At 41.3% G+C, this 21,718-nt stretch overlaps 1 protein-coding gene across 1 annotated transcript in view; it reads left to right on the top strand.

Annotated features, from left to right (window-relative positions):
- Positions 1 to 567: 567 nt before the first annotated feature.
- The window catches only part of LOC124789624 (serine/threonine-protein kinase Nek8-like), a 319,457-nt gene continuing 298,306 nt past the window's right edge, over positions 568 to 21,718 (top strand). The window contains exons 1-2 of the mRNA XM_047257042.1: positions 568 to 622; positions 12,735 to 12,916. Of these exons, the coding sequence (XP_047112998.1) occupies positions 12,769 to 12,916 (148 nt within the window). The 5' untranslated portion in view covers positions 568 to 622; positions 12,735 to 12,768. The remainder of the gene's footprint in view (positions 623 to 12,734; positions 12,917 to 21,718) is intronic.

The raw sequence follows: 21,718 nt of genomic DNA, 5'->3' as shown, positions 1-21,718 counted from the left end.
TCACCTTTCTTATTCAATTTTAGGCACTCTGATCCATACGTTGCTTGTGTCCTAATAACTGAATTATAATGTTTAATCTTCGCTTGAATGGATATTGATTTCTTATTGTAGCAGTTTTGTGTTAATTTATATGAAAATTCTAACTTTTTTTATTCTTTCTTTATTTGTTGTGTTATCCAGTCCATTGGCTTGGATCCACTCCCCCAGGTATTTGAATCTATCAACTCTTTTAATTTTTCCATACTTTGTTTTCATGAAGTTTTGTATATATATTAAAATCTGTTTCTTCAAAATAATAATAGTATTAATGGAGGATGCTGCTCTGCCCTGATAGGTTCAGTAATATCTTCCGACGACTAGCCGTCTGATGCATGCCTGCACAGCATTGTTTACCCTTTGCAACGTAAATTGCTAAAGAAAAAGAGAACGAGAATGTACTGTGTGACCTGGCGAGCCGCAGTTGTCGCTGTGGTGACCGACTGTGTTGACGACGCGACAGAAATCGATGGGCTGGCCCCGGTGGTGGCCGCTTTCGCTCGCAGGTGCGTGCCGACGCGGCTCTGCGCATGCTAGTCGCCTGTCCAGCTGAGCACCTCGAACGTCTCCTCCGAACGTTGTGATTGTAAGTACAGCTCCAAACTGATTGTGTGTAGATTGGAACGTTTTGTTCAAGTTATTTGCGCAATTAGTTGAGAGGACATTTTAAAGTGACATACATAAAGTATACTATGAAACTGTCAAGTAATGATCTGTAAAGCGCTGAATATACATCAGTCAGTCGCAAGGCTACCTCGGTCAGCAGATTTGCTCCTTCTACCCTTACAGGGGCTCCCTAAAGTTTCATAATGTTTCCGTAATGTATGGACTTAGGCCTTAATGACTGGTGCCGTTAATGTGTAATGTTTAATGTTTATACTGGTCTGATATGGCTCCATTTCATCCCAGCTTATTGACCTGAAGTTACACCGAACATCCTCAGAAGTTTCATGCTCTTCGAGGCTATGTGAGCATCGACCTCGAAAGCGCAGTTACTTTTTGAACACATATAGCTAAACTCCACGCGAAAGACTACATTGTTATACAGACCCGCTGGCCTATCATCCGGTTAAGCAATTTATGTATTACATTCATTTTTAAAAGTGGAAAACATAACTGTGTAGATATTTTGAACAAATGGCCCTCCGACAACCAATAGGTGGGGGGTCACCCTGCTGCCGACAACGTCATCCACAAATAACTTGCAGTTTATGCAAACAGTTTTTAACTGCTCTACATTTAACCTCCAAATCGACCCGTTGAGGGCACAGAAATTTATGTGCTTGATCTCTGCTACAGTCCTAAGAATGTTTCGGATAGAATACAAAGAAAGCTGTGTGCACGTGGCCGTACGCAATGCAGAGTAAACGTAGCCACAGCATAAATTCCTTTCCTGATGGGAAACATAATTTTTGTCATTGTGACTCCAGAAATAATAGTTACTCAAGGTCAGTCAGTGTATGAATTTGATACTGTGAAATGGAGCTATGAGCTTTGACAAAAGTGAAAACTTAAACGTCGAAGGATACAAGAAGACATCGAGACTGAAAAATGAAGTTAAATGTCAAGAACAGCACATAAAACGCCAACTGTTTCCTATTGCAAGTTAACTGTTCAGCTGTCGCGTATTACAGCTACAGGTACAACTTGTAATACTTGCTTCGATGTTACTACCTCTGACTTTCGGCAGCCGACTGTTCTATTTAAGACCGCATTGGAGAGTGCTAGAACGATTAATTGATGTACCGTTAACGAACATATCAAATTAACGATAAGCAGATCTTGAATGCGGCTAATATCATGGATACACGAATAAAACACAGCGCCGGAACCTAGAAATATCTCTAATGTGAATAATGGCTTTCGGCGCCAGTAAAGTTGTATTTTAAATTGTTAACCGTAAGGTTGTGATTTTGACTCAGAACTGTCAAAACTGATACCACAGGACATCATTATTTACAATATTTATAGAACTAAAACCGTACGTCATAGTAATAAATTGTCCACTAGAGATTCATCGCAGGACACTTTACCTATATGAAGTTTGCATGACTTTCGAGACATTTAGTCACACAGAACTGCTTTCAAAATTAGCATCGCACTACGTGTCATTGACATGCGTGAAAAAAGAAACAATCATCAAACACACACGTTCTGAAATAAAATTACACGTATAACATATTAAAGATCTATTTTACTAGCCGCCGGCCGAAGTGGCCGTGCGGTTCTAGGCGCTGCAGTCTGGAACCGCGAGACCGCTACGGTCGCAGGTTCGAATCCTGCCTCGGGCATGGATGTGTGTGATGTCCTTAGGTTAGTTAGGTTTAACTAGTTCTAAGTTCTAGGGGACTAATGACCTCAGAAGTTGAGTCCCATAGTGCTCAGAGCCATTTGAACCATTTTTTTTTTTTTTTTTTTTTTTTTTTTTTTACTAGCCGTATGAACCGTTGCCAGTTTAACTCTACTGGAGAATTACGCTGACGATGAAAGTTTCAATTTGCACGAAATAGTATGTGCTTCGGGAATAACTGGTTTGGCTTCTTATTTGTGCGACCGAGTCAGCTTCGAATGTCTGAAGTGTGCCAATGTCTTTCACATTAGCATATCTGACTTCCTATAATAAATGGCAGGAAGGCCCAAATAATTACAATAATTCATAGCGATGTCAGAGAGATAGTCCTAATGATGGCTAAACAGACATCGCCCAAGCCGGTTATTCGCCTTCATACAATCAGACTCACCCGCACTCCCACAATAAAAGTTGTAACTAACACACGAAGGGTATTAGTGGTAGAAAATAAAAGAAAATGACATAATGTTTGAACAGAAATTAGTGAATATTCTCATTCAAAGACACTTACATTGATACAAGCATCTTAACAGATCGTGGCTAGAAGGAGAATAAGAGGGCAGTAACAAGTGAAGTATTTCGGACAAAAAATGGAGATTGCTCTACAACAATAAGTTGTTTTCTAAACTGATTACTCCAGACTTAACCCCATTATGACTGTATGTTTCACATACATGAGTCTTTTCTTCATCACAAATAACACATTTGTAGTCAGACTATTACATTTGATCTAAAAAAGTAGTTCTATTAAAACAAGGCAAAAAAGAGAAAAGTAGTAATACGTTGTTGTAATCTGAAATCATCATTGCTCCAAAGAAGTCATCAGATGTGATGAGAGATTATAAATTATTGCTACTTAAATACATAGAGTAGAAATATCTATGGAGAGAGCATTCAAATGCGCAGAATTGATTTTGTTTTGTCAATAATCATTGCAACTGTGGTCACGTGACGCGGACAAAGTATCTTTGTCCGCAATGCGTCCTATAAATTTTTTGTGTCATTATAATACTAGTACAGGCATATTCCGTTCGTTGGTCCTGTGTATTTGGTATAGATGTTTTGTCGACACCATAACAATTTGCATTTGATACCTGGATTAAACTGGGCTCTTAGGTTTGAAGAGAAATATCTACGGGCGTCACGACACGGCACCGTTATGTCAGCCTGTATTTACGCTACACATTAGTTTGCTGAGCCCAGTGCCGGAAGGTGAAAGTGAGATTTCGAGTCGCCATCTGTGATACAAAAAGTCAGTGTGTAGGGCCTAGTATCAGTATTGGGGAATTAACGACGACAAAGTTTATTAATGACAAAAGTAAACTTCATAGCATTTTGTTCTTGGCCGCGGGTGAAACAACATTTTAAAACATCGGCATTAATTTGCTAGGGAAAAAATATATACGTACAAACACATCAAACAATAGCTGTAAAGGAATAAATAGAGCCTCTTTACCTTAACCATTTTTTTCTTGTATAACTAATAAAATCACAACCATTCGCATTTTCCTCCTTCATTAAAGCCATTTCACTTAAAATGTTAAATTGCTTTGTCAGCTTATGTTCCAATTTATATACGATGTACGATAAATCGTACATTGTAGGTGGCCACTCTGTTCTGCTATTGTTAAACCTAAATAATGTTTCGCTTTCAGGTATCTGACCTGGCTTGTGTTAAGAACACTCAGTGAAAAAAACATCGAAGTCGTCATGTAACATTTCCAGTTTGCGACGAAAGTAAAGCACAATAAGAAAATAAAGAGTACGAAGAAATAGAAGCACAAATTCTACTACTACAGCATTAGTGTTTGCAGAAGACGACACCGGGAAAACTTTCTTCTCGTGGCGTGAGATGGCGCATGGTTCATTGACGAACTGTGTGAATGTCGTCATTTGAAATGCATTCTGGAACGTCACTTTGCATGGCGTGAGGTGACTTGATGGCCAGTGTGAATTGGCCTTAAACGACCAACGTCGTCCCAAGATCACGTGATAATTCCAGCTTAATGTTGACAACATTTGCAGAACGCAGTGCTCACTCCAGAAATATTTCTGATCTGTGCTTAACTGGTAGAACAGTGATGTATGCATCCCGTACCTAACATAACAGCATTAGAGTAATGTAAGTACTTTTCTGCTGTAGACCTAGGTTTGATGTATATTGGTGACCGGTAGACACACAATGTATTAATGTTTGGTAGTAGTTGTCCAAATACTTTTGATCATATTTCGTTGGCAAGTGTAGATCACACAGTGTAGAATGTACATCTGAAAGGGGAGGCACTTCGTCAATGTTGGAGTGTTGTCTATTGCAAGTTCCAGAGGATTCTACTATGCAAACCAAAATTACTAATGTCCTCTTTCTGGCATTAATTTTATACAGATTACACTCTGCTCACAAGGACAGCGTCTTCGATTCTCACTGCTCGCAATTTTTTTTCATTCCCTGCAATATTAAACTATTAATTATACAATTTAAATATACTTTAACGGGTCATATAGTATAACGTAACTGTCAATCTCTATATATAAACATGAATGTATGTATGTCTGCCCTCTCTGCGTTCCCAAATCATTCATCCGATTGCGATGAAATTTTGGTGATTTGTTCTCCGTACGCCCACAAAGGTTCCTAGGCGAAAAAAAAGGAAGAAATAAAGAAATAATACACATTCTTGAGGAGGTATGACGTCATAAACAACGAAATGCCACCGCGGGAAAATACTCAGATTTATGCATCCACTATTTTAGAATGAGAGCACTTAGCGACTAGCAACAAACGTTACATACAATTTGAAAACTTTACGAAAATTTTTCTCGCTGACACCCCCCACAAAATAATGAAAGAAAAAAAAGGTGGTCGCTTACTACATTTTCTCAGTACATACCGAAAATCTGCCGCAGTAGGCATGACGTTTTAATGTATTTTTTCGTTACTATTAACTCCAATCGCAACATATTTCGCATACAGTATCCACATACATCAATAAATGCGCCGGCAAATTTATGTCTCTTTACGACATATAATTCAGGCGATATGACGAGGTAAACATCGAGATGCGTGAAAAAGTGCCGCGTCAGGCATGACTTTTTTTCTATTATTTCTTCACTACTAACACTATTCGCAACACGTTTCGTAAACGTGTTAAAAAAAGTATATAAAACCACGCAGAGCAGTACATCGCAAAACAATAACGGAGCAGACGACAATGGCTACCTTGTACAACACAGCTACGTAATGTTGGCAGCAGTCGAAACTGCGTGCCTCCCGACGTTTACCGACTTCTGCCGATTCAGAACTAGGGAGAGGTCTGCCATCTAAAAGTTTACACACTGTACCTTTGCTAACAGCACAACATCGCTTGCAGTGCCTTTCCTGGACTCGTGACCAAAACGTTTGGACGCTAGACGACTGGAACCGTGACCTGAACAGATGAGTCCAGATTTCAGTTGTTAAGCGCTGATGGTAGGATTCGTGTGTGGTGCAAACCCCAAGAAGCCCTGGACACAGGCTGTCAACAAGGCATTGTGCAAGAGGGTGGTGGCTTCATAATGGTGTGGGCTGTATTAACATGTTCGGGTATGTGATGACCACTTACAGCCATTCATGTACATCATGTTCCCCAAAAACGATGGAATTTTTACGGCTGACAGTACGCCACGTCATCAGGCCTCAATTTTTCGCGACTGGCTTGAAAAACAGTCTGTACAATTCGAGTGAATGATTTGGCCTTCCAGATCGTCCGAAATGAATCCCATTGGACATTTATGGAACATAACTGAGAGCTTAGTTCGTACACAAAATCCTGCACTAGCAACACTTTCTCAATTGCAGATGGTTTTAGACGCAGCATAGTTCAATCAGCATAGCTCAATATTTCTGCAGAGGACTTCCAACGACTTGCTGAGTCCATGCCACTTCGAGTTGCTGCACTGTGTAGGGCAAAGGGCGACCTGACACGATATTAGGAGGTACCCCATGACTTTTGTCACCTCATTGGATTTATTTTCTCCTACATGCATCTCATGAAATGACGACAATGGGAGAATAGAGTTAATATGGGTGTTACCAAACATATAATGTTTCCATGGTAACAGGAACAGATGTTAAGTGATGGTAGCAGCGCAATGAAATGTAAATACAAATTTTTCTTACTTGGGGCTAGTAACAGATAAGTTTAATCATTTCTAGTAAATGACTAAGAGACTAGTTATATAAAATTAGAAGAGCGCGTGTCTCAAGACTAGTGTCTCTGGCTGGTCCCTGAACTGTCTGGTATGTTGACTTGAGAGAGAGGACCACCGTTCTTGCAGTTTGCAAGGTTGGAGGTTAATGGTTTGTATAGTTGTCCACACACACACACGCGTGCGTTAGTAGCAGTATGAGCCATAACGGACAGTAGCAGCACTACGACGGACCAATGGCTCAACAAACAGAAGTATAGCGGATCCAGAAAGGAGCACATCGCAGTAGAGGAAGCAGCGGTAGTGGCACAGGTGTGCACGGCCACAGGAGTTTTCTTCGCATTTTATTTATTTAAAATAAAATGCGTAACTGTCATATTCCTATCACAATGGTGGTGTTGGTAGCAGCACAGATGGATGGGGGAAATTTTTTACAGTGTAATTTAGCGATGTCCTGTGCGTGTGTGTGTGTGTGTGTGTGTGTACATTTTTCTCTCTATCAATGTTCCTATTTGGATTTCTGCTGTTATTTACATCTCTGCTGTAATCTTATGCTGTAGCGCTCCTCTAAGGCAGCCTGATAGTCATGTATGTAATCCATCATATTTGACCTTAAGTCGTTTTTGTGTGATGCCAGAGATATGTATGCGTACACATTTTTATGTAAATAATACATATCTTTGACCATTATATCACTTTATGACACGCTAAAGGTATGTAAGTGCACATAATTATCTTTCATTTTCAAATGAAATAATGCAGCTTCGTCCCATTTATGTGCATCGTTTTAATACCTCACAATAATTTATTGAAGAGAATAGGGAGTGGGTGAGGGAACATAGAGCACATTTGAGCGTGTTCCATCATCTTCTATTTTTGATTGGGTGAAGATAGGGCAGAAGCATTTTAAATTTCCCTCTAGCAAAACTGGGCTAGTTTCACCATCTTGGATGATGATTGGTTGTTTCATTTTAATACTACACTGTGATTGTCTGGAGGGAGAAGGGGGGAGGAGAGAGCCAGAAGGGGAGAGCAGGTGAGGAGGAAGTGTGGCTTGATGACATCATGCGTTCAAGGTCATTGGTCCCTGTCGCTGAAGGTAGGTTACCCACACTAACACTTGCACTTTCCAAGGTCATTTAATTGCAACATAAGCTAGATAGTAACTTGATATACTAGTAACATGTATTTTTAATTGTCGTTATAGTAATTCATGAAGTACAAAGCTTTTTCACACACTAACAAAAATCTATGCCATGTAATTTATTTCCAACTGTCAGCAGTCAGTAAGTTTGATCAATGCCAATTTACTAAATCCTCTTTCACCCCTAGCAACAGTCACTGGTAGGATACTGAAAATCCTGGGTGCAATGCAAAGTTCAGGAAACACAGGTTATAACCTCAGCTCATAAATTTCATTCAGAAGAAATAGAACCTATTTGTATTCTGTTGTCTTTGTCAAATCCGAGAGGTTGCTGCGCACAGTGACTTAAACATTTGAATTTCTTTGGTGAGATTATCACTCAGATCATCAGGATACATTCTAATTAGTTTCTATATTGTATTTATTCCGACAATAACTTCAAAAGTTGCAAAAATGATTCTCATTTCTTCATAGCGAAAATACAGATGAGAAACAATTTTGTCTGTGATTATGGCAAAAACTTCTTTTTGAAACTGTTGTTCCTCGATGTTATCTGGGAGTGTGTTAAGTGCTCCACAATTACCCGAATCAGATTTATCAAAGGAAATCTTCCGTTTCCTTCCTCTCTTTTTTGAAAAAAAAAACTGCTCGGTTCTAATTTAGTAGCCATTTTTTAGCTCTGCTTAAGGATTGAGGCCAGAGAGCTCTTACGTCCTTAACTATGGCATCGATATTTTTCATTTCAGTATCAGGAGAAATATCTTTTGACTGCAGAATCAAGCTTCTTACATTTATATGGTCCAAAATGTCCCCTCACACATTCAAGAGACTCATTGTTTCAAACTTGGAGAAATAATTGATCAGCGCATTTACTTATGCTACCCCTTCTTGAGACAAACTGCATTGACTTTTTGTGTATTTCAAAGCTTTTATTACTTCTGATAATTGTTCAGCCTTAGGCTTCGCTGCCTCAATTCTTGCGCTTTTTCAGATAGGCGCTGAAGAGATCGATCGCCAGTGTTTTTAATAATCCTTCTAATCTCTGTGGGCTTCCACTGAAAAACTGTACAGCTGGTTCAGATGGTTCAAGAATGTACGTACTTTATTGTTTCTAGTACCATGTAACCCTACTAATTTCAGAGTATGAACTGCACGATGAGTAAATGTTGCCAGCGGATAAATGTCTCTAATTTTTGACTACACACCTTTTATTTACCTTGTTATATTTAACCCATTACACAAAGCACTGACCATGACAATAAATCGGTTTCATGCTTGTTAAATACATCTATGGTAGCATTAGTAATTGCATCATCCGTCTTTTTCTGCATAAGAAAATATTGCAGAAACCCCTCATTAATTTTCCATTTATTTTCGTTTTTATGAAAAAATACCTGAAAATCAGAATGTTCTGTTCGTTTTTAGACACATCAGGATTATCATTGCAAATAAATGAAGAAAAGCAGAACTTCTTGCCTTGATTCTAAAATTTTCTTTAATATATTATCCCTACATAAACATAGAAACTCACTGTGTGTTCTGCAAGATAAATAGTGCGCTATCTTTTCATGTTTCTCCCGATAGCTTTTGATATTAATGGTATCCCTTCTTAAAAATGGGCCATACTTAGCCAATAACTCGGCAAACCCCAACAAAATACCATTATCTGACGCCCTAATTGCTGACTACTTCGCCTAAAACGCAAATTTCGTGAGATTAAAAAGACAGTAACATCTAAAATTCTTTTTAATTGCTCGCGTAATAAGTCTCTTTCTTTCAGCAATATCTTCAGGAACGTGGAACGCGCAGTGTTATTCGCTTGCCTTTGTTCATAATCTATGTATGCTAAATAATCATTTTTGTGCGACAAACTATTCTCGCGATCAGTTGCTTTCGTGCAGTCAACCTAAATGTAACAGGCGTGTTGTGATCATTCTGCACTAGTAAACATGGTCAACAGAAGAGCTTTTAACTGGCTGTCACTCCGCACTAACCAATTTCTTTGTCTATAAACTGTTGGACTCCGCAAAGGTAAATATTTGAAAAAACCCTTTCTAATAATTTTGTCTCTAAATGGATATGGCCATTGCCCAGCGTCACTTGGATTCCAGCCACAGTCATTACATCCATCAGATTCAGACTTTTGTTCGCTTACCTCTTCTGCGTTAGGCGGCTAAATGCCTACATCAGATGCTGTTAGTTTAGGTTTCTGCTCAGAACAAATCTCTGCTTCTGCTAACACCGAAGGATTACACACATGCGACACTGGATTATCTTTTGGTAAAAATAGCCATCTATTAGTTGTTTTATTTTCTCTAGCTCTTTCACAAATTTTTCACAGCTCTAACGTTTTTCTTATCACTTGTATGCACCAGATTTATATGCTATGCATATAAACCCAACACTATCCTGGAAATAAATAATTAAAATACCTACTGAAATATGTTTGCACAAATAAGGAAAGCTTTAAATAATGGAGAAAATAGTATTAATAAATTATTTTTGAAAAATTTGTAACCTATCTAAAAATAAAAACAATATAAACAGGATTGCGTAACAGATTCACAGATACCTGTAGTACTTGCAAAAGCAAAGAAGCCTCATTTTCGCAAAAACTACAACTTGCACATTGCTGTCACTCCTAATGTTCACTGAATTAATTAGAACAAGCACAGCTCTTATATCCGAAACACACTGCATGTAGAACACCAGCAAGCTGACGATAACAACCGAAAACCACACCCGCCAGTTTTGTTGCCAACGCTATTTTTATGATAGCAGCAAGTTTCTAAATTTCAGCAGGCCTATTAATGAAACAACGCTACCAGTATTCTTGTCACCAAAGGGGTTTTAGAAACTCTCTCAGTGCATAATTAAATATATTTAATCTCTAAAGAAGTTATGATTGGCCTAATTATTGCTGACAAACCCGTCACACGCTGGACATGGGGATTTATCGTTTAATTTGACGATAGCGCTGTTCAGTCATCACCACAGTTGATTACCAGTTTGCGTTCTGAAATTTATTTCGATAGTTAGAAGCAGATAGGTTATAAAGCTTGTCCAGTTTTTCTTGAGTCGTGTTAGAGGCCAGCGTGGCGGACGATGTGGAAGCACTACAGTAACCGCAGGACGAAGAATGTTGTGCGGGAAACATCAACAGTGCTGACAATATGTGCAGATTGCGCAACATTCTGACAACTTGCTGAGAAGGAAATGACGCATGCAAGTAACAATTTTTCGTAAAAGTACTTTAAAGCGACGTTCATGTTCACGTGTGGTACTTATTTGTAGCAATGAAACTGATAGGAACTTCCTGGCAGATTGAAACTGTGTGCCCGACCGAGACTCGAACTCGGGACCTTTGCCTTTCGCGGGCAAGTGCTCTACCAACTGAGCTACCGAAGCACGACTCACGCCCGGTACTCACAGCTTTACTTCTGCCAGTACCTCGTCTCCTACCTTCCAAACTTTACAGAAGCTCTCCTGCGAACCTTGCAGAACTAGCACTCCTGAAAGGAGGAGAGCTTCTGTAAAGTTTGGAAGGTAGGAGACGAGGTACTGCAGAAGTAAAGCTGTGAGTACCGGGCGTGAGTCGTGCTTCGGTAGCTCAGTTGGTAGAGCACTTGCCCGCGAAAGGCAAAGGTCCCGAGTTCGAGTCTCGGTCGGGCACACAGTTTTAATCTGCCAGGAAGTTTCATATCAGCGCACACTCCGCTGCAGAGTGAAAATCTCATTCTGGAAACTGATAGGAAATTAAATTGAGGCCACAGCTCAAGTCAAAGAATAATCAGAATCATGCGTAATAGCTACTGCAGCGCCGATCAGTGCCGGCTTCCGTAGATTGGCAGCAACGTAAAGCGTCACGAAAACTTACAACGAGTGCTTTGTGTTGCAAGGGGACACTGCCCCCAAAAAATTGGACACGCTATAAAATCGTGTTGTTTTTATATGGTTTTAAATTTATTAAATAACAAAAGCGTCGCTAGCAACATTGAACGTAAGTGCTTGTACGGTAGCTCAGTACAGTTCGGCGAAAACTTCGATCTTAAAAAAAAACACAACTGAATAAGGGAGAAAAATACATGTAGAGAAATAATGTTTTCCCTCGCCCCACCCCCACCTTCACCCACCAAAATCCCGGGGGCCTCCCACATTTATCTGTCAGATAAATAACGAAAAAAACACAACAGCGGTATTTTCGTTGCAGTATTCTCATATATAACATTATCCACAGGAAGCGTCACTGTGCCTTGTCCTATCCCATGACTGCTTCGACCAGTATCAGTATACCTACAGAATCCAGCACACAAAGACTAGATCATAGCCACAGGAGACGAGATTAACACTTTCGCACTCTCGTCTTCATATGGTCTTGTAACAGAGCAATAGCGTCTGAACTTGGCGTTCCAAGACATGCACCTTTCATTAGAGATGCCCTTAATTAGCTAGTAAGGCAGATCCATTTTATATCTGTGTGAGGCCAAGGCCTCATATGTGAAATTTAGTCAAGTCAGTCATCTACATATTTGGTTTACCTTACTTTCCTTGTTTTTACTTGAACTAATCAAAGCGTATTTAATGCCTCTTGGAAATTCCTTATTAACCCTATTTTTCTAAAGAGACAGAGATGCCCTGCTTTCCGTTTGTGTCTTAATTTGGTTGATTTGTTCAACAGCCACATCTACACAGCCCAAAAAAATAGCATATCATCTACAAAAGCAGAGTTGTAGGTTCATTTCTATGTAGTGAAGCGTGACTCAGTTCCAGATCTTATTACTGCTCAGTTCTTTGCGCCATTCGCGGACTAGTTGCTCAAGAATCCGGCTGAACGGACATGAGAAACCAATTTCCTACCTCACGTTAATCGTACTTGCATTAAATTCCTTCCAGAATTTCATTTTTCATAAGATAACTCGAAAGCTAAGATTATGGCTACAGATTACTTATTGCTGGACTTCAGATATGAGAGAGCTAGCTAGTTTCTAATTCAACTGATGTTATGCACGCATGTTACAGGATTTTCCTTCCATCGTAGTCACAGCTGCTAACGATGCTCTCTGGCCGGCCGGACCAGGTGCGCAGCATGGTGCTGGCGTCCAGTAGGGCACCTCATCTCGCTGCCATCTCGGAGTGCGTCAGGACTGACGTCACTGTCGTCTCCTACAAGTATGACGCCGCCTCATTGGACCATATACTGCGTGAGTACGCGAAAACCAATATGGAAGTTAATGACAGAACAACGAGAAATACACTGTAGGAAAAAAAGAAAGACCAAAAAGGAGTTGTGCGACACAAACGAAAGCCGTTAGGCGTGTTTCCGCGTCTGAAAGATGATAGCTATTCAAATTTCGCGCCAGTCGCGTGAGAGTGGCGCTAGTAGCGCCACAGCGAGGATGCAAATCAGGTTTGCTTTAAATACACGCTCTAACGGCCATGAGCCTTAGTTACTTTTGACATTAGACGTGGTGAGTTGATTTTAGTCGAGAATGCGTTTAAGGCAACAAAGATGCCATTATCAACTCCCACTGAATTCAGAATGAGATTTTCACTCTGCAGCGGAATGTGCGCTGATGTGAAACTTCCTGGCAGATTAAAACTGTGTGCCCGACCGAGACTCGAACTCGGGACCTTTGCCTTTCGCGGGCAAGTGCTCTACCAAGTAAAGCTGTGAGCACCGGGCGTGAGTCGTGCTTCGGTAGGTCAGTTGGTAGAGCACTTGCCCGCGAAAGGCAAAGGTCCTGAGTTCGAGTCTCGGTCGGGCACACAATTTTAATCTGCTAGGAAGTTTTCAACTCCCACTGAGTTTGAACGAGTTGTGTAATAGGGCTACGAGGAACTGGATGTTCCTTCTGCGATACTGCAGGAAGACTTGGCAAGAATGCAGTCACTGCACACGACTGCTGCCAGCGGTGGTCACGAGAATACATGGTCGCAAGAAGACCGGGCTCCGGACGGCCTTGTGTCACCACCGACAGGGTCGCGTCGTACTGCATCTGTAGCAACAATTTGAGCAGTAATTGACAGAAAAGTGACACAACCAGCTGTTATAAAACTGTTACTACTGGGAGCCAGATGCCCTGAACATGTATTCCACTGACCCTGAACCACCACCATTTGCGACATCAGTGGGCAGGGTGGAGGTCTGTTGTGTTTTTTTAATGAAAGCTGGTTCTATTCCGGTGCCAGCAATGGCCGTGTGCTGCTTAAAGGAGGCCACTTGAGGACAAGCACTCAATCTGTCTGCATGCTAGACACACTGGACCTACACCTAGAGTTATAGTCTGGAGTGTGATTTCATATGACAGCAGGAGCACTCTCCTGATTATCCCACGCTCTCTGGTTGCAAAGTTGTTCGTCACTCTGGTGGTTCGACCTGTTCTGCTCCCACTCATGAACACCATTCCAGGGGGGTGTTTTCCAGCAGGATAACGCTCGACCACATACCGCTGTTTAACCCAACATGCTCTACAGCGTCGACATGTTGCATTGGCCTGCTCGATCACGAGATCTGTCTCCAATGGAGCAAATATGTGACATCAACGGACAACGACTCCAGCGTCATCGACAAAAAGCATTAACTGTGCATGTATTGACCCATCAAGTGCAGCAGGCATTGAACTCCATCCGACAAACTGACATCCGGCTGTACAACAGAACGGATGCACATTTGCGTGCTTCTATTCAACATTGTGGCAGTTAGGCCGGTTATTAATGTACCAGCATTTCATATCTGCAATGGCTTTCCTTACGCTTACATTGACCTATCTTGCAATATCAATCACTTAAATATGTTACCTAGACAATTGTATTTCCGAAGTTTCATTACTGTATATTAATTGTTTTTTCGTGTTGCGATTTTTGTCGCTAGTGTTTGTTAATACAAACCACGACTCAAAACACAATTACGTTCGCAATTTGTGTGAGCTGCGCAGTGAGCGCACTTGGCCCTTCACTTACAGTAAGCTTGCCTTCAACCTAGCTCCGACCAGCTTGCTGCGGGCGGCCGCTTGAGCGCCAATGGGCAAGCATGATTCTTCAACGTTTTCGGTATCTTATGGCACGCACGCTACAGAACGTCGTCTCCATGAGCTGAATGAAAAGGGTGTAGTACTAGCTAGTGTGAGGTGTCAGTTGAGCACTAATGACGCTGTGAGATCTGAACCCAGTGACCTATACAGTGAACAGATCGATGCCCAAGAGACCAAGCGAATGAAAAAGTGAAGTCACGTAACGGATAACTAATTAAATATCTGAGTTAAACAAGGGCGGCCCAATTACACATGAAATATGGGTACCAAAACTCACATAGATATACTGATAAAGGTTTCCATCAAATTATATCACGAAATTCATGAAATTAAAGGTCACTATACGAAACTGATTTATTACTGTATGCATTAATGTTATTCTAGCCACTGAATAAACAGCTCCTGTCCAGTTTCTGTGTTGTTTTGCGGTTTTTATATGTGCAGCTTTTTGTCCCCGCTACGAATAGTGGCTTTACGAAGTATCCGACATTATATGCCCATTGCGTTCGTTTTGTTCGCTAGGGAAAGGGTTGAGATGGATTACATTCACTGACAGCAGCACTTTCTGTCCGGTTTCAAACCAATGACAGTGTGTGACGCTCATCTTCAGTCCTTGTCGGTCAGGACTTTTTTACAACTGTTCTTACACCATATTAAATGGCAGCCAGTTCTGCACCATTCCTTGTAGACACGCTAGACATCTTGCGTTGATACACCCACAAACCCGACAACTTCATTCACGGCGTGGTCACGGACACGTTTAAACGCGATAGCTCCTTTCTGCCATTCTGTCACATCCCCACGTCGCCCCCGTTTACTGCAGTGATTCTGTACAACCGACTATTACGTACATACAGCCTCACTTCCTTGACTTACATCAGTGATGAAGGGACACGTGGCCACCTGGTGCTGGTTCTACACCATCAACATTGCTCCAAAGCGACCAGTATACTCTTCCAAGGGCATGTCTAACAGTCTGTCTGGTCAGCTAGTGACAAACATTTGTTAGGGTTCCCTTGCATCAATTTCATTATCGCAACTGAAATCATTCGTCATTATTTTAACACTTAGGATTCTAGTCTTGTACGTAGCTGCCATTACATTTGAAATGGCTGAAATACACTGGTGTCCAAAATTGAAGCAATAAACCGAAATTTGACAAGATTGCGTTTATTTTGCCACAAAACAGTATAACCAGGTGATAGTAAAGCACAAACGGTATAAGGAATACAGAACGTAAATAGCTGCAACACGCATAACGGTAGACAAAAATGTTTCTCGTTTTATCCAACTTGACGGATTTACACAAACATTCCGACAACTGGTTAATGCGTTCAGTATGAGGTGTGACCATTTCTGGCACCAATACCGGCCTGACAAGCGACAGAGCGTGCTGTGTATGTCATCAATGTCATGTTGAGGCAATAACGCCAATTTTTCCTGCAGCGCTGCTCGCAAATCTTGGAGCGTGGTTGGTGGATGCTGACATGATGCAGCCCGTGTCCCTAGTGCATCCCAGACGTGTTCTGTGGTATTCAAATCTGGAGAGGGAGCAGGCCACGCCATGCGTGCGGTATCTTCCGTTTCCAAGAAAACATCAACTACGCGTACTCTATGAGGTCGAGTATTATCGTCCAGCAATGCGAAGTCTGGGCCCACCAGCACCTCGCAAAAACCGCACATGAGTTCCCAAGATCTCGTCACGATACCTGACAGCAATTAAACCTTGCCGATTTAAGAGTAAAATTTCACGAAGATGTGTTCGAGTGGTCAACATAATCCCTGCCCACACCATTAGGGATCATACTCGGTGTCAGTCTCTTTCCACAATGTTTCGGTCCCGAAATCGTGCACCACGGTCCCTGCAGATGCGAATGCGTCGAGAATCACTGTCCAGACAAAATCGTGACTCATCGGTGAAAGAAACATTGGCCCGCTGTTCGACCGTCCAGGCGGCATGTTAATGGCTCCATTCTAGACGTTCCCTTCTATGGAGACGCGTCAGAGGTACACATACAGTATGTCTCCGACAATAAAGGCCACTCTGCTGAAGTCTTCTGTACACCGTTTGCCTCGTTACAACACTCCCAGTGGAAGCTGCGAGATCAGATGCCAGTTGCTGCGCAGTACTAAGGCGGTAACGTAGTGCCCTTAACAGCCAAATAACGTTCTCTCTTTCTGATGTTGCACGTGGTCGGCCCCGCCTTGGTCTTCGGGATACAGTTGAGATCTCTATAAAATGTCGCCACATCCGAAAAACAACAGATCGATTCACATTAAGCCACCGTGCCACATCAGTTTGCGATTTTCCTGCTTCCACTCTTCCCATAGCATTCCACCGCAGACAGCCCTGAAGGCGTCTTCTCTGTGCCATACTGCACCATCTGTGACTGTGTACACAGCGATTGTGGATGTAGGACTAGCGGGCAAACACTGTCCCGGTTGATAGGTGACCTGACGTCATCGTCGGTGTGGTTGTCCGTTGACCAGAATGACATCTTCCGTGCAGAACACGATCGTACGGACATCTGATGACAATTCCTATGATTATATCGTGAATTAGACACAGAATGGGGAAAAAGTGATTTGTTGATTTAATTTTGGACATCGGCATATGTCGTTTTTTGGAAGTAGTAACTCGTGTGTAGAAATATATAGTCGTAATTTCAAAACTTTTTTAGCTTTATTAGACTTCCTACTTTAAATATACATATTTTGGCATTGCTACTGTTAAATCTGAATTACAAATGATATTTCAGTTTATGTAATAATCACAGATAAAAACTGAGAAGGACTTCTGTTATTCAAATACTACCTCGGGAAGTAAACAGGCGATCTTTCTGTTTAAATTTCTTTTGAAGCCAGTTTAAATCCAAAGGAACACACAAAACACAAGAACAATGCAAAATTTTGCATTCGTTGTTGGTACAGTGTGATACAAATTTAAACATTACACTCACAGGAATCATATGCTTGAATTGATTTCCTGATTTACAAGCAGGCGAACTTTTCATACAAGCAGGTGAACCTTTCATAACAACAGTATGCGAAAACAACACTGTATATGTGAAATTTGAACCATCATCAGGTTCAAAAATGGTTCTGAGCACTATGGGACTTAACATCTATGGTCATCAGTCCCCTAGAACTTAGAACTACTTAAACCTAACTAACCTAAGGACAGCACACAATACCCAGTCATCACGAGGCAGAGAAAATCCCATCATCAGGTATTTCTTTCTCATCATCTGCATAATCGACAAGGACTCTGTAAATCATTTGCTGTAGACGTTTCTTCTCTTTACTGCATAGTTTGTGCACAAAATCAATACAAGCGTACACAAAACACACGACACAGAGAGAACTTGAACATCAGCTAACGTCTAAAAAACAGGAGACGATAAAAAATATTTCAAAAACGACAAGTTTTTCCGTCTAACAAAATCTATGAATCATGCGGATCTAACACGTTTGCGGGAGCCGTAATTATACGTTTGACACCGTGGAGAATTACCATAATTGGCGTGACGTAGTACTGTGTTCGCCGCATATCCCCATTGCCCGCAAGCGCCGTAATATTACGTCAGCCGCACGCTGTAAGTGATAATTGCTGAGACAATGTACCAATGTTCGTCAAACTCGACTCATAGAAATCCATATGACATCTGTTCACCATAACACTGAAGAACGAAATCGACGAAGCTGCAGAAAACTTCTAAAACTGTTCCGTGGGACAAATACAATAGCCGGCCGAAGTGGCCGTGCGGTTAAAGGCGCTGTAGTCTGGAACCGCAAGACCGCTACGGTCGCAGGTTCGAATCCCGCCTCGGGCATGGACGTTTGTGATGTCCTTAGGTTAGTTAGGTTTAACTAGTTCTAAGTTCTAGGGGACTAATGACCTCAGCAGTTGAGTCCCATAGTGCTCAGAGCCATTTTTTGAACAAACACAATAGACAGTAAGGAATAATTATGTACGGTAACTATGTCTTTCAACATGGTATTCGACTGACATGTCTTTCAACTGAAACGTCTACAGCACACAATTTGTTCTACGTGTATTTTATTATTCTCTAACTTACAGGAATTTTTGTGATTGCTGCCACTCACTGCAATTCTTAAAGCGTGATTATCGGGTTGTTGTTGTTGTGGTCTTCAGTCCTGAGACTGGTTTGATGCAGCTCTCCATGCTACTGTATCCTGTGCAAGCTCCTTCATCTCCCAGTACCTACTGCTTGGTCTCCCTCTACGATTTTTACCCTCCACGCTGCTCTCCAGTACTAAATTAGTGATTCCTTGATGCCTTAGAACATGTCCTACCAATCTATCCCTTCTTCTAGTCAAGTTGTGCCACAAAGTCCTCTTCTCCCCAAATCTATTCAATACCTCCTCATTAATTATGTGATCTACCCATCTAATCTTCAGCATTCTTCTGTAGCACCACATTTCGAAAGCTTCTATTCTCTTCTTGTCTAAACTATTTACCGTCCATGTGTCACTTCCATACATGGCTACACTCCATACAAATACTTTCAGGAACGACTTCCTGACACTTAAATCTATACTCGATGTTAACAAATTTCTCTTCTTCAGAAACGCTTTCCTTCCCATTGCCAGTCTACATTTTATATCCTCTCTACTTCGACCATCATCTGTTATTTTGCTCCCCAAATAGCAGAACTCCCTTACCACTTTAAGTGTCTCATTTACTAATCTAATTCCTTCAGCATCACCCGACTTAATTCGACTACATTTCATTATCCTCCTTTTGCTTTTGTTAATGTTCGTCTTATATCCTCCTTTCAAGACACTATCCATTCCGTTCAACTGCTCTTCCAAGGCCTTTGCTGTCTCTGACAGAATTACAATGTCATCGGCGAACCTCAAAGTTTTTATTTCTTCTCCATGGATTTTAATACCTACTCCAAACCGGCCAGTGAAGCCGAGTGGTTCTAGGCGCGTCAGTCTGGAACCGAGCGACCGCTACGGTCGCAGGTTCGAATCCCGCCTCGGGCATGGATGTGTGTGATGTCCTTGGGTTAGTTAGGTTTAAGTAGTTCTAAGTTCTAGGGGATTGATGACCTCAGATGTTAAGTCCCATAGTGCTCACAGCCATTTGAACCGTTGAACCTACTCCAAATTTTTCTTTTGTTTTCTTCACTGCTTGCTCAATATACAGATTGAATAACATCGGGGAGAGGCTACAACCCTGTTTCACTCCCTTCCCAACCACCGTTTGCCTTTCATGCCCCTCAACTCTTATAAATGCCATTTGGTTTCTAAACAAATTGTAAATAGCCTTTCGCTCCCTGTATTTTACCCCTGCCACCTTCAGAATTTGAAAGAGAGTATTCCAGTCAACTTTGTCAAAAGCTTTCTCTAAGTCTACAAATGCTAGAATCGTAGGTTTGCTTTTCCTTAATCTAGCTTCTAAGATAAGTCGTAGGGTCACTGTTGCCTCACGTGTTCCAATATTTCTACGGAATCCAAACTGATCTTCCCTGAGGTCGGCTTCTACTAGTTTTTCCATTCGTCTGTAAAGAATTCGCGTTAGTATTTTGCAGCCGTGACTTATAAAACTGATAGTTCGATAATTTTTACATATGTCAACATCTGCTTTCTTTGGGATTGGAATTATTATATTCTTCTTGAAGTCTGAGGGTATTTCGCCTGTCTCATACATCTTGCTCACCAGATGGTAGAGTTTTGTCAGGACTGGCTCTCCCAAGGCCGTTAGTAGTTCTAATGGAATCTTGTCTAATCCCGGGGCCTTTTTTCGGCTTAGGTCTTTCAGTGCTGTGTCAAATTCTTCACGCAGTATTATACCTACCATTTCATCTTCATCTACATCCTCTTCCATTTCCATAATATTGTCCTCAAGTACATCGCCCTTGTATAGACCCTCTATATACTCCTTCCACCTTTCTGCTTTCCCTTCTTTGCTTAGAACTGGGTTTCCATCTGAGCTCTTAATATTCATACAAGTGGTTCTCTTTTCTCCAAAGGTCTCTTTAATTTTCCTGTAGGCGGTATCTATCTTACCCCTAGTGAGATAAGCCTCTATATTCTTACATTTATCCACTAGCCATCCCTGCTCAGCCATTTTGCACTTCCTGTCGATCTCATTTTTGAGACGTTTGTATTCCTTTTTGCCTGCTTCATTTACTGCATTTTTATATTTTCTCCTTTCATCAATTAAATTCAATATTTCTTCTGTTACCCAAGGATTTCTACTAGCCCTCGTCTTTTTACCTACTTGATCCTCTGCTGTCTTCACTACTTCATCCCTCAAAGCTACCCATTCTTCTTCTACTGTATTTCTTTCCCCCATTCCTACCATTTGTTCCCTTACGCTTTCCTTGAAACTCTGTACAACCTCTGGTTTAGTCAATTTATCCAGGTCCCGTCTCCTTAAATTCCCACCTTGTAAGTATAAGCAGCTATTTAGACATGAGCTATTCAGGTTGTACGTCATTCTACCACATGACTCCTATTCCCTGCCACTGGAAGCGTAAGAAAGATTCCAGTCATTTAGTGTCGTGTCTCTTGATTACAATTAGTCCATGGCGGAAAATGAATCCGTGCAGGTATTTCGTGAAGTTTCTGATATGTACCTCCAAACAGTCTCATTCCTTTAGTAATTCTATGGTTGACATACAGGGATTTGACAAAATCGTGGAAACATAAGAAACACAACTCATTATCAAGCCTAAAACGGTGTAGGAAAATGGTTAGTATTCAAAACGTGCTCCAGTCGTCTTGGAAAGGATAAACGCAGGTCCTGTATGGTTTTCATGGGAATCATACCACTCTTCCTGCAGAACAGGAGCAATTTCAGGTGATAATGATAGAGGTTTGCAGCCACACACACTTCTCTCCAAAGAGAGCTCCCTTCGCGTTGCTTTGGTACTGACGGGATTGACAAAAATGACATTCAGTTCTGCAGTGACTTCTGCAGCTGACGTCCTCTTATTT

The sequence above is a fragment of the Schistocerca piceifrons genome, chromosome 3 (assembly GCF_021461385.2).
Source record: "Schistocerca piceifrons isolate TAMUIC-IGC-003096 chromosome 3, iqSchPice1.1, whole genome shotgun sequence".
In the NCBI taxonomy this organism is placed as follows: Eukaryota; Metazoa; Arthropoda; class Insecta; order Orthoptera; family Acrididae; genus Schistocerca; species Schistocerca piceifrons.
Note: the sequence above shows the minus strand (reverse complement) of the source record. Positions and strands in the feature narration are given on the sequence as shown.